This window comes from Hyperolius riggenbachi, chromosome 4 (assembly GCF_040937935.1).
Source record: "Hyperolius riggenbachi isolate aHypRig1 chromosome 4, aHypRig1.pri, whole genome shotgun sequence".
Taxonomy (NCBI): domain Eukaryota; kingdom Metazoa; phylum Chordata; class Amphibia; order Anura; family Hyperoliidae; genus Hyperolius; species Hyperolius riggenbachi.
In genome coordinates this window covers 194085718-194099882 of record NC_090649.1, presented here as the reverse complement: position 1 = coordinate 194099882, position 14165 = coordinate 194085718, and the positions used below count along the sequence as shown (strand labels likewise).

The 14165-nt window shown below is 43.9% G+C and overlaps 2 protein-coding genes across 3 annotated transcripts in view; one reads left to right on the top strand and one right to left on the bottom strand.

Annotated features, from left to right (window-relative positions):
• Positions 1 to 14165, top strand: part of PLAAT1 (phospholipase A and acyltransferase 1) — a 381602-nt gene that overhangs the window by 187533 nt on the left and 179904 nt on the right. The gene's annotated exons all lie outside the window — the stretch shown is intronic.
• The window catches only part of LOC137571675 (probable cation-transporting ATPase 13A5), a 247700-nt gene that overhangs the window by 151837 nt on the left and 81698 nt on the right, over positions 1 to 14165 (bottom strand). Inside the window, exon 9 of the mRNA XM_068281173.1 lies at positions 4241 to 4372. Within this exon, the coding sequence (XP_068137274.1) occupies positions 4241 to 4372 (132 nt within the window). The remainder of the gene's footprint in view (positions 1 to 4240; positions 4373 to 14165) is intronic.

The window sequence follows — 14165 nt, the reverse complement described above, 5'->3', positions numbered from 1 at the left end:
AAAACAAAGAAAACCCTGAGAGTCCTGCATGAAGAGATGGACTTGTTCAAAACCTGTCATTAATGTCCGATTTTAACTGCTTACTTTTTTTTGCTGTAGTGGTCCTTTAAAGTAGTTTATTGAACAAACATCAAAACTGCCATGCGGTATAAGGACAGCAGAATATATAGTTTACAACAATGATTACGCAAGACCAGACAGAGGAAATGGAATGTCACTTAGGTTCAGGTTGTTTACATCGCCACTTTACCACAGTTTTTGTTATGACTTTTATGAGTCATTGCTGCGTCTAGTGTCAACAACACAGGCTACAATATACAAATATTTTAAAAAAATGTTTTTCCTTTACCAAATCTTAACCAAGCATGACAAAACCCAATTTATCATCAAGTTATGTAGACAGATATACATCAATTCATAGCTGCTCTCTGACTGCACAAGACACAAATATGAGTATTTACTTCCTGTTCACCTGATTCATTTATATATAGTTCCTGTTATTTTAGGCTCATAACTCATTCCTAAAGGTGGCCACTAATGATAAAATTTGCTGAACGATCAATTACAAACGATTCTTCGTATGAACGATCGCAAATGATCATTTGGGACCACTAATGAACAAAAATCTTCTAACCAATCCGATCAGATAAATGAAATTGATCAGAATTTCGGTTCCATCCCATCAATCTGATTGGACTGATTAGGAGATTTTTGTCCATTAGTGGTCCTAAACAGTCATTTATGATCGTTCATATGAAGAATTATTCGTAATCGATCAATCAGCAAATTGTGTCATTAGTGGCCACCTTAAGATTATGAAAATGTGCGATTCATATGCATACAAACGGTATATTGGCCTGGAGGAAGTTCACAAAAGAGAAAGTGGAGAAATAAATGAGTACAGGTTCAAAAGCTGAGCCTGGAATGAGACTTGGAATGAGTGGTTGTATAATTAAGAAACAAAGCAAGGTAAGGCAGATGAAAGTGATCAACAGAGTCAAAAGCATAGAGAAGATTCAAGAAAAGAAGAGAAAAACGGTCTTGTAACTCGGCACTGAGGACTTTTGGGAGAGCTGTTTGAATTGAGCTTGTGGGTTTAAAACCAGACGATCAAGTGGCAAATGTCTGTAAATATTTTGTGTAATAATAAGGCACTCAAGCATGTGGAAGAAGTGGGCTGTGATGGCAGCTAGAGAGAACAAGGGGTCAAACAAAGGATTTCTTCAGTATTGGAAGAATTATTACATATTTGAAAGCTGAGGGAGAAATTCCATCTGAGAGGAAAAGATTAAACAGTTCAGTCAGTCCTGGGGTCAGGATGTAGCAAACATGTAAAAATAAAACAAAGGAGATTAGGCTGAGTGAATGTACTGCACAGCGGATGGCAAATTGAGAGAGACCACATCATCTAAACTAGCAGGGCTGAAAAGAGAGAGTTGCAGACTGAAGGGTGAACTACGTAGGAGTGGTACCATAAGCTGCTTTGCTCTATTTTGTTTTTTAAACAATTGAGTTACTGTGATTTTTGTATTCTTGTGTGCTTCAGATGTTTGAAAAAATATGTACTTTACAACACAGAGTGTAACAGATAACAGTAATTCTTCAGACTACTACCCTATCATGATAAGAATATGCTTTCATATTATTAGTGCCTGATGATTCCTTCAAAAGGGAACCTAAAAGTAATTATGAAGGCAATAAAATGTATTCCCTTGAGGGGTGTAACTAGAATGTATTTCCCTCCCTTCACAAAAAGATAGCATGGGACCCCCTGGGACCATAGGCCCCTCAACACCCCCTTGCTCCACAAGTACAGCCAGCCAATAAAGAAAAAAAAAATATAAAAAATGCTCCGCCCCCTCCCCTCACATACATACAAACCATCCCCCACCAGCCCCTCTCACCATGCAGAGTAGTGCAGAAATTGGTTATGGTTAACCACTTCCCTACCACAGGTTTTTTCCACTTCAAGACCAGAGTAATTTTCACATAACGCACCTCCCATTCATTCGCCAATAACTTTATGACTACTTAACACACTGAAACGATCTATGTATTATTTTTTGCGGGACAAATTAGGCTTTCTTTGGGCTATACTTTTTGCTAAGAATTATTTTATTATATATGCATTTTACAGAGAAGAAGAAGAGAAAATTGCAAAAATTCATAATTTCTTAGTTTTCAGCCATTGTAGTTTAAAAAAAAAGTCCCATTTGTCCCGTTAATTACAATACTTAAATTGCGTCCCTAGTACAACGTATGGCGATAATATTTTATTTGGAAACAGAGGTGTATTTTTTCAGTTTAGTGTTTTTTTATACTATAAACCTAATTATCGGCTTTTATTTACAAAAGCAACATTAATATATCGACATGACATACATATTTAAAAAGTCCCTAAGGTAACTATTTATGTAGGTTTTTTTTTTAACCCTCCTGGCGGTTTGCAAAAAAATCGCCAGGGGGCAGCAAATCTTTTTTTAAAAATTTTTTTTTTTTTTTTCATGTAGCGAGACAAAGTCTCGCTACATGATAGCCGCTGCTCAGCGGCATCCCCCCAGCCCCTCCGATCGCCGCCGGCGATCGGAGATCCGGAGATCCCGTTCAAAGAACGGGATCTCCTGGAGGGCTTCCCCCGTCGCCATGGCGACGGGCGGGATGACGTCACCGACGTCATCGACGTCGTGACGTCAGAGGGGACTCCGATCTGCCCCATAGCGCTGCCTGGCACTGATTGGCCAGGCAGCGCACGGGGTCTGGGGGGGGGGGCGGCCGCGGCGAGAGGAATTGCGGCGGATCGGCGGGTAGCGGCGGCGATCGGGCACTGCACGCAGCTAGCAAAGTGCTAGCTGCGTGCAGCAAAAAAAAAATTATGCAAATCGGCCCAGCGGGGCCTGAGCGGTGCCTTCCGGCGGCATAGCCCGAACTCAGTTCGGGCTTACCGCCAGGAAGGTTAATGTTGTCATTTTTTTTATTTTTTATTTACAAGTTTTATTTTGGTAACTATGGGTTAGGGGTGGAAGGGGTTTAACAATAGTAAATATTTAAATAAATGTTCAAATGTAAGAGTGTATTATGGTATATTGGGGTGTATATGGTTGTATTTTACTTTTTGGCCACAAGATGGCACTACACTTAGCTCACTGTCTGCTGTTTACAGCAGGTAGAAACGAAACTGTTTGTAACAGTTTCCTTGGGGTTATGAATGAGAGATGCTCTCTCTCCCATTCATATCGGCATGGGGATCAGGGCTGAGAATGGATTATTCTCATGCCCTGAACACAGAAGAACGGGGATGCGGCGGAAACGGCGCTGGAATCGCGATTGGCGGCGGTGAGTAAACAGTGCGTATATATACGCCCCTTATCTGCTAAAGGTAAACACAGGGGCGTATATATACGTAGCAGAAATCTGGAACTGGTTAATATTTACCTGCTCTATCTTTTTAGGGCTCCTCCATGCTTCCCAGCTGCACACTCTCCTCTGGCTCCCAATCACGTGACTTGCACAGTATTGTGATCACAGCAGTGAGAGTGAGAGAGTATGCAGTTGTGTTGCATGGAGGAGACCTGCAGCAGGTAAATATTCACCACTCCCTGCACTACTCCACATGGGGGTGGGAAAAGGGAGGAGGAGCAGGCCGCACAGCCCCGCCCCTCCTCCTGGAATTGCAGGGGTCACCGGAGCTATTGTTACATTGTTACACCCTTGTTATTTTAAAAAATACTGTTTACCTAGTTGTTCAATTAGAATGCAGCTGAAATCTTCTTGGAAAACCAATAACACACCTCAATTACTTCTGACATCAGACAAATGTTTTCATGTCGGTAGTCAGACTAACACAGACAAACTCAACTTCTTTTTGATTGTTTAGTTATGCAGAACAGGTAAACCTGCTGTGCCAACACACCCACATTATAAATATTTTGCTGTTAGAAATCATCTATAAAAGCTGTGTTTGTCTCTGTGAATACACCCAATGTAAGAACATTGAATTTATGTTTGCAGAAATCCTTGCACAGTATGCATTCCCAATTAAGTGCTTGTGTGTGTATGTTTTCTTTTCAAAACTCAAATTTGTATTTAAGAAGAAAATGTACTCTTTAAAGGAATGTACATTAAACAAACAAGGGAATAGGGGGTGAGACCTTACTAACAACAAATGCACAAGTTTTCCAGCTGGAATCAGAGGCAAATCTGTTTTGTTTATTGCTTTTCACATTATTGTATTGTACTGTACCTGTTAGCATGCTTTCATTTATAACACAACCGCCTGATAGAAGTATAGCATCACAAGGCAGATAGATTTTCTTCTCTGATAAAATAATGACATCTCCTGGAACCAGGTATTTGGATTGTATTTCTTCAACCTCTGAAAAAATAAAATGTATTATCATTAAACTATTTCCTTTCTTCTACCTTATAATAGTGGTCAAATCTTAAACTCTGTATGCCATATTTGAGTGCAGCTGATGACTTATGGCTATAAAGTTCAGGATCACAAATGAACATGTCTAAAAAATAATACTGAATTTAACCACTTAACTTAAGTACCAGCGGTCTCTGCCCCCTTAAGGACCAGAGACCGCTGGTACAATACCGACGGAATCCAGACAAATTGCTGGATATACCCGCCGCAACAGCCGCATGCCGGGATCCTCCTGACATCCACTCTATCGTCTCTATGACGGCAGAGTCATGTGAGCCGGTCAGGAGCCGCTTTCATTGGCTCCTGAACGTGTCTATCAATGTAAGCCAATGGGAGTTGCTTACATAGATAGACACGGCCAGGAGCCAATGAAATTAGCTCTTGACGGGCTCATAGGGCTCTGCCGTCATAGAGAGAGGCAGAGCAAGTGATCTGCGACAGGACACGGCAGGGATTCAGCGGCGAGATTAGCGGGGAGTGATGAAAACGGCGGATGCGCACTGTGGTGGTGATTAAAGCCTACGCCCTGCCAGCCAAGTAACCACCAAAACAGTGCACAGATTTCAATCACCTTGGTCCGTAAGTAGTTAATGGGATTCACTGCTAATTGTTGATAAATACTAAATATAGAGCAAGGACATACATTTATACATCTAATAACCTTGCAATTGCTGTTGCCATGCATGTGCTGGTCATCTTACAGTATAGTCCAGTGACCCAGCCAGATAATGTATTGTCACTTATACAGAAATGCTTTTTTACTAAATGGAACAGTAAGTGTACCAGCATTACGTTTCTTGTTTAACTTGAAATGCAAGAAAGTGATAGCTTGTTCAAAGACATTTGTGAAGAAGAATGTAAGAGCAGTACATAGGCTTTTAAGTGGTAGGAATGTTTCCATGATTGGCTGGAAGACATGCAAAATAATGACAGGTTAAGACATCCTAGCATAACAGGAAACTGAAGAAACCATCAAAACAATTGACTAAATTATGCAGAAAGACAGATGGCCACAAGCAAGAATGACATTGGAAATGGTTACTATTCAGAAAGATAGTGTTTGTCAACCATCACATCTACAATGAAATCATAACCAAACAGAGAGCATGTACACAAAGATGAAATTGTGGATGAATGTTCGGATCCTGCATCAGGGCAATGCTTCAGCCCACAATGCAATCTCTGTATGGCAATATTTTCATGAAAAAAAATTCCTGTGTTGGATCACCTTTCTTATTCACCATGTACCATGTAACTTTATTTTATATCTTGAAAAGCCAAGAGTACATTGATAGAGAAGATGCTGTCATTACAAATTACATCATCAAGAAACCTGTGATGGAGAGGTTGTTATGAAAGGCAATTAGACTACTATTAACCACTTCAGCCTACAGTGTAGTTTCACCTTATGCATCCAAGAAACTTTCACCATTCATTCGCCAATAACTTTATCACTACTTATCGCAATGAAATGATCCATATCTTGTTTTTTCCACCACTAATTGGGCTTTCTTTGGGTTGTACATTTTGCTAAGAATTTATTCTAAATCCATTTTAACAGGAAGATTAAGAAAGAAATTGAAAAAAAAATTAATTATTTCTCAGTTTTTGGCCATTATAGTTTGAAATTAATAGATGCTACTGTGATTAAAACCCATGTATTTTATTTGCTTATTTGTCCCGGTTATTACACCATTTAAATTATGTCCCTATCACAATTTATGGCACCTATATTTTATTTGGAAATAAAGGTGCATTTTTTCAATTTGCGTCCATCAATATTTACAAGCTTATAATTTAAAAAATTATATTAATACATTCTTTTGACATGCATATTCAAAAAGTTCAGACCCTTAGGTAACTATTTATGTTTTTTTTAATCTTTTTAATTGTAGTTTTTTTTTTTTATATGGGTAATTTTTGTAATGGGAGGTAAACAGCTAATTTTAAATGTAATTTAATGTATTTTTACCGCACATAGCTACCAGAATTGAGGCCATTGTCCCTGTTGTCCCATCTTGTATGGCTTTTCAGGACATCCCATGTATTACTTATGCTGGTGGCCACAGCAAAGTCTATAGAAACAGTCTATAACTGTTCTCACTAGTGATTTTAATATACATCAGACATGACATAAATATCAACAATTCTCAAATCAGGTTTCCCTTGTTGTCTGTTATCAAAAAGCATACTACAATGGGCACCGATGCATACAAAAATGGGTACTTATCCATTAGCCGGGCGCATCCGGCAGGTGGCGGTAATTCCATTCATACTTCACGTAACAAAAGTGTTAATGTAAACGATGGTATTTGTGTTTTAAGTGGCCATCTCGCTGCGGCCAACTGTATTGTAAACAGTTAGTTAATGGAATTAAAATGAAGCCGGCATGTAATGATCCGCTCAGCTGGCTGCACAGGCAGACAGCTGTTTGACCATTCGTCAAGTCTGTGGACTGCAGGTCTCTGGAAGAGAGACCTGTCTTCACTTTGCAAGTTTCAGACCTGCTCTGCTGCTGAGGAATTTGCATGCGTTTGTCATGCAAATTGCCTAGCCGCCTCCTTTGAAGGCTTGCAGCATAAATACCATGTGATCCCGCAATCCTTTGCTGGTCATGATGGTTTGTAACCACTAATACACTCCTTAAGTGTCAGCCTTGCTATTGTTTGCTAAAGATTATCTTAGAGTAATTCCTGGGGACTGCACTAGGCAATCCTTCTAGTGCAGTCAGGTTGTATTATCTGTATTGTTTGTCTTGTCTTGTCCTTGCGATTGCACTCGCTCTGGCGGAAAGAGCAGTGGATCCTTCCTGTCCTATCCCTGAACCCGGATCGCACTCGCTCTGGCGGAAGAGCAGTGGATCTTATCTGACCAATTCCTGTTTTCCATTCGTCTGCCTGTCTGGAGCAAACGCTTGCGGTTGTCTGCGGTAAGGCAGCCGTTTGGCAAGCATTCCTGTTATTTGTTTATTTGTGTTCAATCGTTAGTCAGGGTGGCGTGCTTGTCTCTGTTGCGCTTAACGTGCGGAGACTGCGCCGTAAACGCGCTTGTTGCTGTTGCGCCTAACGCGCGGTGACCGCGTTTAGGTATTGCGTTTGTTATTTTCGTTGACATTATAATTGTATGATATGCTGTGCCTTTCTCTCTGCTCCTGTGTTTAACCTTTACTCTGTCTTGTGTCACTATTGGCAATCGCCACTCTTGCGATTGCGTTCCTACTTTGTTTATGCTGTTGTGTGTTCACCGTCGCTGGTTGGCGACTAGATTGGTGCACACACATACATTCTGTCCCTGTGCTCATTCTCATTGGCAATCGCATCTCTTGTGATTGCGTTCTCACTTGGTTTTCACTGTTGTGTGTTCGCCGTCGCTGGTTGGCGACTAGATTGGTGGACATACATACATTCCATATCTGTGCTTATTCAGTCTTGTGTCGCTGTTAGCAATCGCCATATCTTGTGATTGCTTTCCCACCTGGTCTTCTCGGTTGTGTGTTCATCATCGCTCTGGCGACTAGATTGGTGGACACACATACACCCTGTCTCTGTGCTCTCTCTCTTTAAGGGCTATCTTGCCCTGCATCGCTTCCCCTCGTACAATTCCTCTCTGGCATCTGTGGCTGTTCAGAGGATCTGTTCTCTACACTCCACAGCTCCATCTGCCGGCAGGAATACCCCTCTACAGGTGCATAGCACTATTGCTGGGTTCTCTCAGATTATACGCTTGTGGGGGATTTCCGCAGTGTCAGCGTGCATCCTGTGCGCTGACCACGGGAATAATTCCACAATCGTTACAGTATGACCAGCCAAACCGAAATTCCCAGTGTAGAGGGAATTTCCGATTTGTACGTTTTTGTCGAATTTGGTTCTAATATCTTTAAGAGCTTCAAAAGACTAGACTCTGAAACCAAGGAAGACTTCCTTGCTGAATGTGTAAGATTTTTGCTGAATCCTACCTTTCAAATTACTGACCTGCCCACGTCAGCTCTCCAATTCGCTTATACGCTATTGCAAGGAGATCTGTTTGTGTAGGCTTATGAGGTATTGAAAAGCAATTCCTGAGAGGATAATTTTTATCAGTTTCTTACACTGATTTTTTTTCCACTGGTTTAAGCTGCCTTGCTTACCACCCGTGCTTGATGAGTATGTATCTGCTAATCAGTCAGCTGTTCTATCCCCTTCATGCAAAACCATCCAGTTTGATAATAAATGCAGTAACAGCTCCCTGGTATCTAGACAGCAGCCACTTGTAGCGGCTGAAACAGAAAAAAGAAAATCTAGGAAAACTTCCAAGCGGAAAAATCCGTTGCCCATAGCAACTACAAATAAAGAAATTACTTCTGTAAAGTCTGAAATGTGTAAAACCCTCGAATGTAATGAATTCAGAGAGACTTCTCAGTCTCAGGCGTTGTTGCCCCAGGCTAAAGCATATGTGAAGCCTATGATAGGTAGAATTATTTGGTATATTAAAGGTGTAAGAAAATCTATATATATTCCTGATCCCAATCCATATGAATCTTACCTTGATACAGGCTTGTTTGAGCCCCCATTTGCTTCATGGGATATTGGGGCTTTGATGGAGGAGTTCGAGTTTGATTGGAAAGCATTTTGCGATTTTTACATCGCAAAAAGCGAGAGGATTCTTAATGCTTGTGTTGAGTCGGTGTACGCTTTGATTGGATCTGATGAGTGTGACGAATGTTTTGTGGATTCGCTGATTGGCGTGTGGCAGACGATTTTGGATGAATTGCACACACACCAACCAATTGACTCCAATAAAGCGACATCGTTGTCTGATGATTGTTCCTGTCTTTCTGGGGTAAAGCAAGTGAGTTTAGACACTGTGCGATCTGAAATGAATGGGTGTACTATGCTGGTGGACACCTGTGTGAATTCTGAAAGATTCTCTCCTGTTTCTGCAGATTGTGATCAACATAAATGTGTCAGTTTTGTCAAAGATATGTGGGATCCCTTGTCAATTAAAGACAGATCTTTAAGACCTTTCATCTATGATCCTGCTATGGGGAAAATTCCTAAACTATGCAGCATCAAAAGTAAAATTAATATGTCTAATAAAGTTTCTCCTGTTGTTGTCGCAACTTCATCTGCATATGAATCTATGTCCCACTCTGTTCACACCTGTAAAGGCCCGTTGCCTGATGACAGTTGCTCCAGAGTTTCTGTCCTAAACACCTTGCAGTCTGGTCCACAGACTGCGGACGTTTGCGCTAAGGAAGCGTCAATTTCACAATCTAAAGCGATTTTGGATTTGCAAATTTTGCGTTCTGACTCCTCGGATTCAACATTGTTAGCCGAGTCTAAGGGTGAGACAGCACTTTGGTTTTGCGAATCTGATCCTGGGGAATCTTTGCCTTGTCCAGAGAAGATCTCTGGGAGCCTGCCCTGTACCATGAATAAAACCATGATGTCCACTCGCACTGACATTTGTGAGTCCCTTTCTTGCTCAGAGGCTGGTGTTAACTCTCCACCCTGTACTCTGGATGAGTCAATATTGCCTTGCATAAAATCTCCTGCAGTGACCCTAGAGGCTCATCTAGGTATTGCTACCATTCTCACCTGTTTTTCTGCCATTTTGGAATTGCAGTCTAGTTTAACTGCTATGCAGAATTCTGTGTGCAGTGAGATTAGAGTTAGGGAGTCAGTGTGTGTTCCAGTAAATATTCCTGTTCATGAAGATAAAATTCAGTCTCAGCGGATTGTAGAACCATCCCTGGGACATTTGCTCTGTCCGCAAAATGTATCTGATGTTTTGCCCTGTAATATGGATAGTTCAGAATCCTTGATTTCTTTGTCAGAGAACTTGGGAAACGATGCTCCTGAGCTTTTGTCTGTTGTTCTGGAGGTCTTTGACTTGCTCCCAAAGGGTGCAGAACTTTTAGGAGGTGCCTCCTGTCCCGCAGGGCCACCTGAGGTGTTGCCCACTTCAGTAGGCATTGCTGCTATATTGACTACTTTTGCAGCTCTTGGGGAGCTTCAGTCATGCGTAGTCAATGATGAGTGTTGGTTGGATACCACTACAGTCACGGAAATTTCTAAGTCTGAGTCCAAGACTTCTTTTGTAAGTCCAGTGCTTGTGACCACTACTCGTGATGATTCTCTGCCTGGTTTTGGTTTTGATCTTGTCGTGACGGACTTTGAGGTTGGCAGTTCCTCGACATGTCCTGAGGTTTCTCTTGTGCTAGTGTACCCCGATGTGCTCTGTGACCCAGAAAGCCCAAGTGTGTCTCGGTTGCCAGCATGCTCAGATGCTTCCTCAGTGGAGACATGTTCTGATATTGCCTGCCTGCTTGCATGCCCAGAAGTGGTCCCTGAAAGCCCTGATCTTGATACTTGTCCTGGTAATCCTGAATCCGGAATTGTCATTGGTTCCATAGGGGTTCTTGGTAGTTCTCCATGTGAGCCTGGTGATCGTTCTGCCCTCTTGGGATCTCTGCGGAGCTTCAATGTGTTCTGGGAGATTCTGGGAGAAATATTTACTGGTACCCTGGATGAGATCAACAGTGGCTTCTCTGTGGAAAGAGACACTTCAAATAGGTATTGTGGCAGGTTTGGTATTTTGGACGATCCCTGGAAGGTGGTGGGCATGGCTCGGAGGGTGTCGATAGGGTCTTCTCGGGCATTCACAGTTCTGCTGGGTGTTACGCTGAGATTTGTAGTACTGACTTGTTTCGGTGGCTTCTGCTTCCGATGAGGTCGGTTTCGGGAGGATTACCTCTGTAAGTGGGCCTAGTCGGGCTGTCCCGACCTTCATGAGTCTTCAGGGGGTACTGTAATGATCCGCTCAGCTGGCTGCACAGGCAGACAGCTGTTTGACCATTCCTCAAGTCTGTGGGCTGCAGGTCTCTGGAAGAGAGACCTGTCTTTACTTTGCAAGTTTCAGACCTGCTCTGCTGCTGAGGAATTTGCATGCGTTTGTCATGCAAATTGCCTAGCCGCCTCCTTTGAAGGCTTGCAGCATAAATACCATGTGATCCCGCAATCCTTTGCTGGTCATGATGATTTGTTACCACTAATACACTCCTTGAGTGTCAGCCTTGCTATTGTTTGCTAAAGATTATCTTAGAGTAATTCCTGGGGACTGCACTAGGCAATCCTTCTAGTGCAGTCAGGTTGTATTATCTGTATTGTTTGTCTTGTCTTGTCCTTGCGATTGCACTCGCTCTGGCGGAAAGAGCAGTGGATCCTGCTAGGCCTATTCCTGTACTCGGATCACACTTGCTCTGGTTGAAAAGAGCAGTGAATCCTGCTAGCTCTGTTTCTGTACTTGGATCACACTTGCTCTGGTGGAAAAGAGCAGTGGATCCTGCTAACTCTGTTTCTGTACTTGGATCACACTTGCTCTGGTGGAAAAGAGCAGTGGATCTTACTAGTTCCGTTTCTGTACTTGGATCACACTTGCTCTGGTGGAAAAGAGCAGTGGATCCTACTAGCTTTGTTTCTTTACTTGGTTCACACTCTCTCTTGCCGAAAGAGCAGTGGATCCTTCCTGTTCTATCCCTGAACCCGGATCACACTCGCTCTGGCGGAAGAGCGGTGGATTTTATCTGACCTATTCCTGTTTTCCGTTCGCCTGTCTGTCTGGAGCAAACGCTTTCGGTTGTCTGCGGTAAGGCAGCCGTTTAGCAAGCGTTCCTGTTATTTGTTCATTTGTGTTCATTCGTTAGTCAGGGTGACGTGCTTGTCTCTGTTGCGCTTAACGTGCGGAGACCGCGCCGTAAACGCGATTGTCGCTGTTGCGCCTAACGCGCGGTGACCGCGTTTAGCTATTGCGTTTGTTATTTTCGTTGACATTCTAATTGTATGATATGCTGTGCCTTTCTCTCTGCTCCTGTGTTTAACCTTTACTCTGTCTTGTGTCACTATTGGCAATCGCCACTCTTGCGATTGCGTTCCTACTTTGTTTATGCTGTTGTGTGTTCACCATCGCTGGTTGGCGACTAGATTGGTGCACACACATACATTCTGTCCCTGTGCTCACTCTTATTGGCAATCGCATCTCTTGCGATTGCGTTCTCACTTGGTTTTCACTGTTGTGTGTTCGCCGTCGCTGGTTGGCGACTAGATTGGTGGACATACATACATTCCTTATCTGTGCTTATTCAGTCTTGTGTCGCTGTTAGCAATCGCCATATCTTGCAATTGCTTTCCCACTTGGTCTTCTCGGTTGTGTGTTCATCATCGCTCTGGCGACTAGATTGGTGGACACACATACACCCTGTCTCTGTGCTCTCTCTCTTTAAGGGCTATCTTGCCCTGCATCGCTTCCCCTCGTACAATTCCTCTCTGGCATCTGTGGCTGTGCAGAGGATCTGTTCTCTACACTCCACAGTTCTATCTTCTGGCAGGAATTCCCCTCTACAGGTGCATAGCACTATTGCTGGGTTCTCTCAGATTATACGCTTGTGGGGGATTTCTGCAGTGTCAGCGCGCATCCTGTGCGCTGACCACGGGAATAATTCCACAATCGTTACACTGCGGCAGTGTAACAGGTGTCACGCTTGACTCCACCTTGCCCTTGCCTTGCTCTCCTATAGAACTCTGGCAGCTGGGGGGGGGGGGACACGTGTGTCCCCCAGAGTCGTTCATCTCAAGCAAACAACCATGATACCCTGCCACAATGAACGACTCTGGGGGGGACACGCATGTCCCCGCCGGCTGCCAGTATTGTATAGAAGAGAGGGGGCAAGGGGGAGGAGAGTGAGAGCCGTTACACTGCGGCAATGTAACAGGTGTCTCGCTTGACTCCACCTTGCCCTTGCCTTGCTCTCCTATAGAACTCTGGCAGCCGGGGGGGGGGGGGGGCACGTGTGTCCCCCCAGAGTCGTTTATCTCAAGCAAACAACCATGATACCCTGCCACAATGAACGACTCTGGGGGGGACACGCATGTCCCCGCCGGCTGCCAGTATTGTATAGAAGAGAGAGGGCAAGGGGGAGGAGAGTGAGAGCCGAAGCTGGCGGCTTCATCTGTTACATTGCCGCCGGCTTCATTTTAATTCCATTAACTCAATGTTTACAATACATTTGGCCGCAGTGAGACGGCCACTTAAAACACAATACCATCCTTTACATTAACACTTTTGTTACGTGAAGTATGAATGGAATTACCGCCACCTGCCGGATGCGCCCGGGTAATGGATAAGTACCCAAAAATGTATATGGACAGACACTATAGATCATACATTTGATCTGCTGTGACCATACAAGTTGCCAATCAGGGCCACCATCAAGGGGGAAACCAGCACTATTGTGACGGGCCCGGGCCTCCCCGCCCCCCACATGGCATCTGAGAGTGTATCCACAGCCACATGGCCGCTGCAGTAACAAGGCCATGGATTGCGGCAGAAGCTCCTTCCAACTCCCCCACGCCATCAGATCGGCAATCGTGCCTTGGCTCCCTGGGCTCTGGCTCCCCAGCATTCGTTCTGAGGGCCAAGAGCCAGCTCGTCATGTGGGAGGCCCCAGCTGATGGCCCACATGATGCCGGTGGCCCCAGCATCAGATGGCTGTGGTCATAAACTCGACATGCCTGGTCTGAGGACCGAAACAGGATCTTCTGAGCCCCCCAGGACTGCAACACAGCCAGAGAGCTAGAGCTCGTCACAGCTGGGATGCTCGGCTCCATTCCCGGTGGACTGGCTGCACAGGACCCTGACGCAGGAGTGAAGCACGTGGCCACTCCATGGCCAGGAGAGGTCAGGCCACAATAAGAGCTAG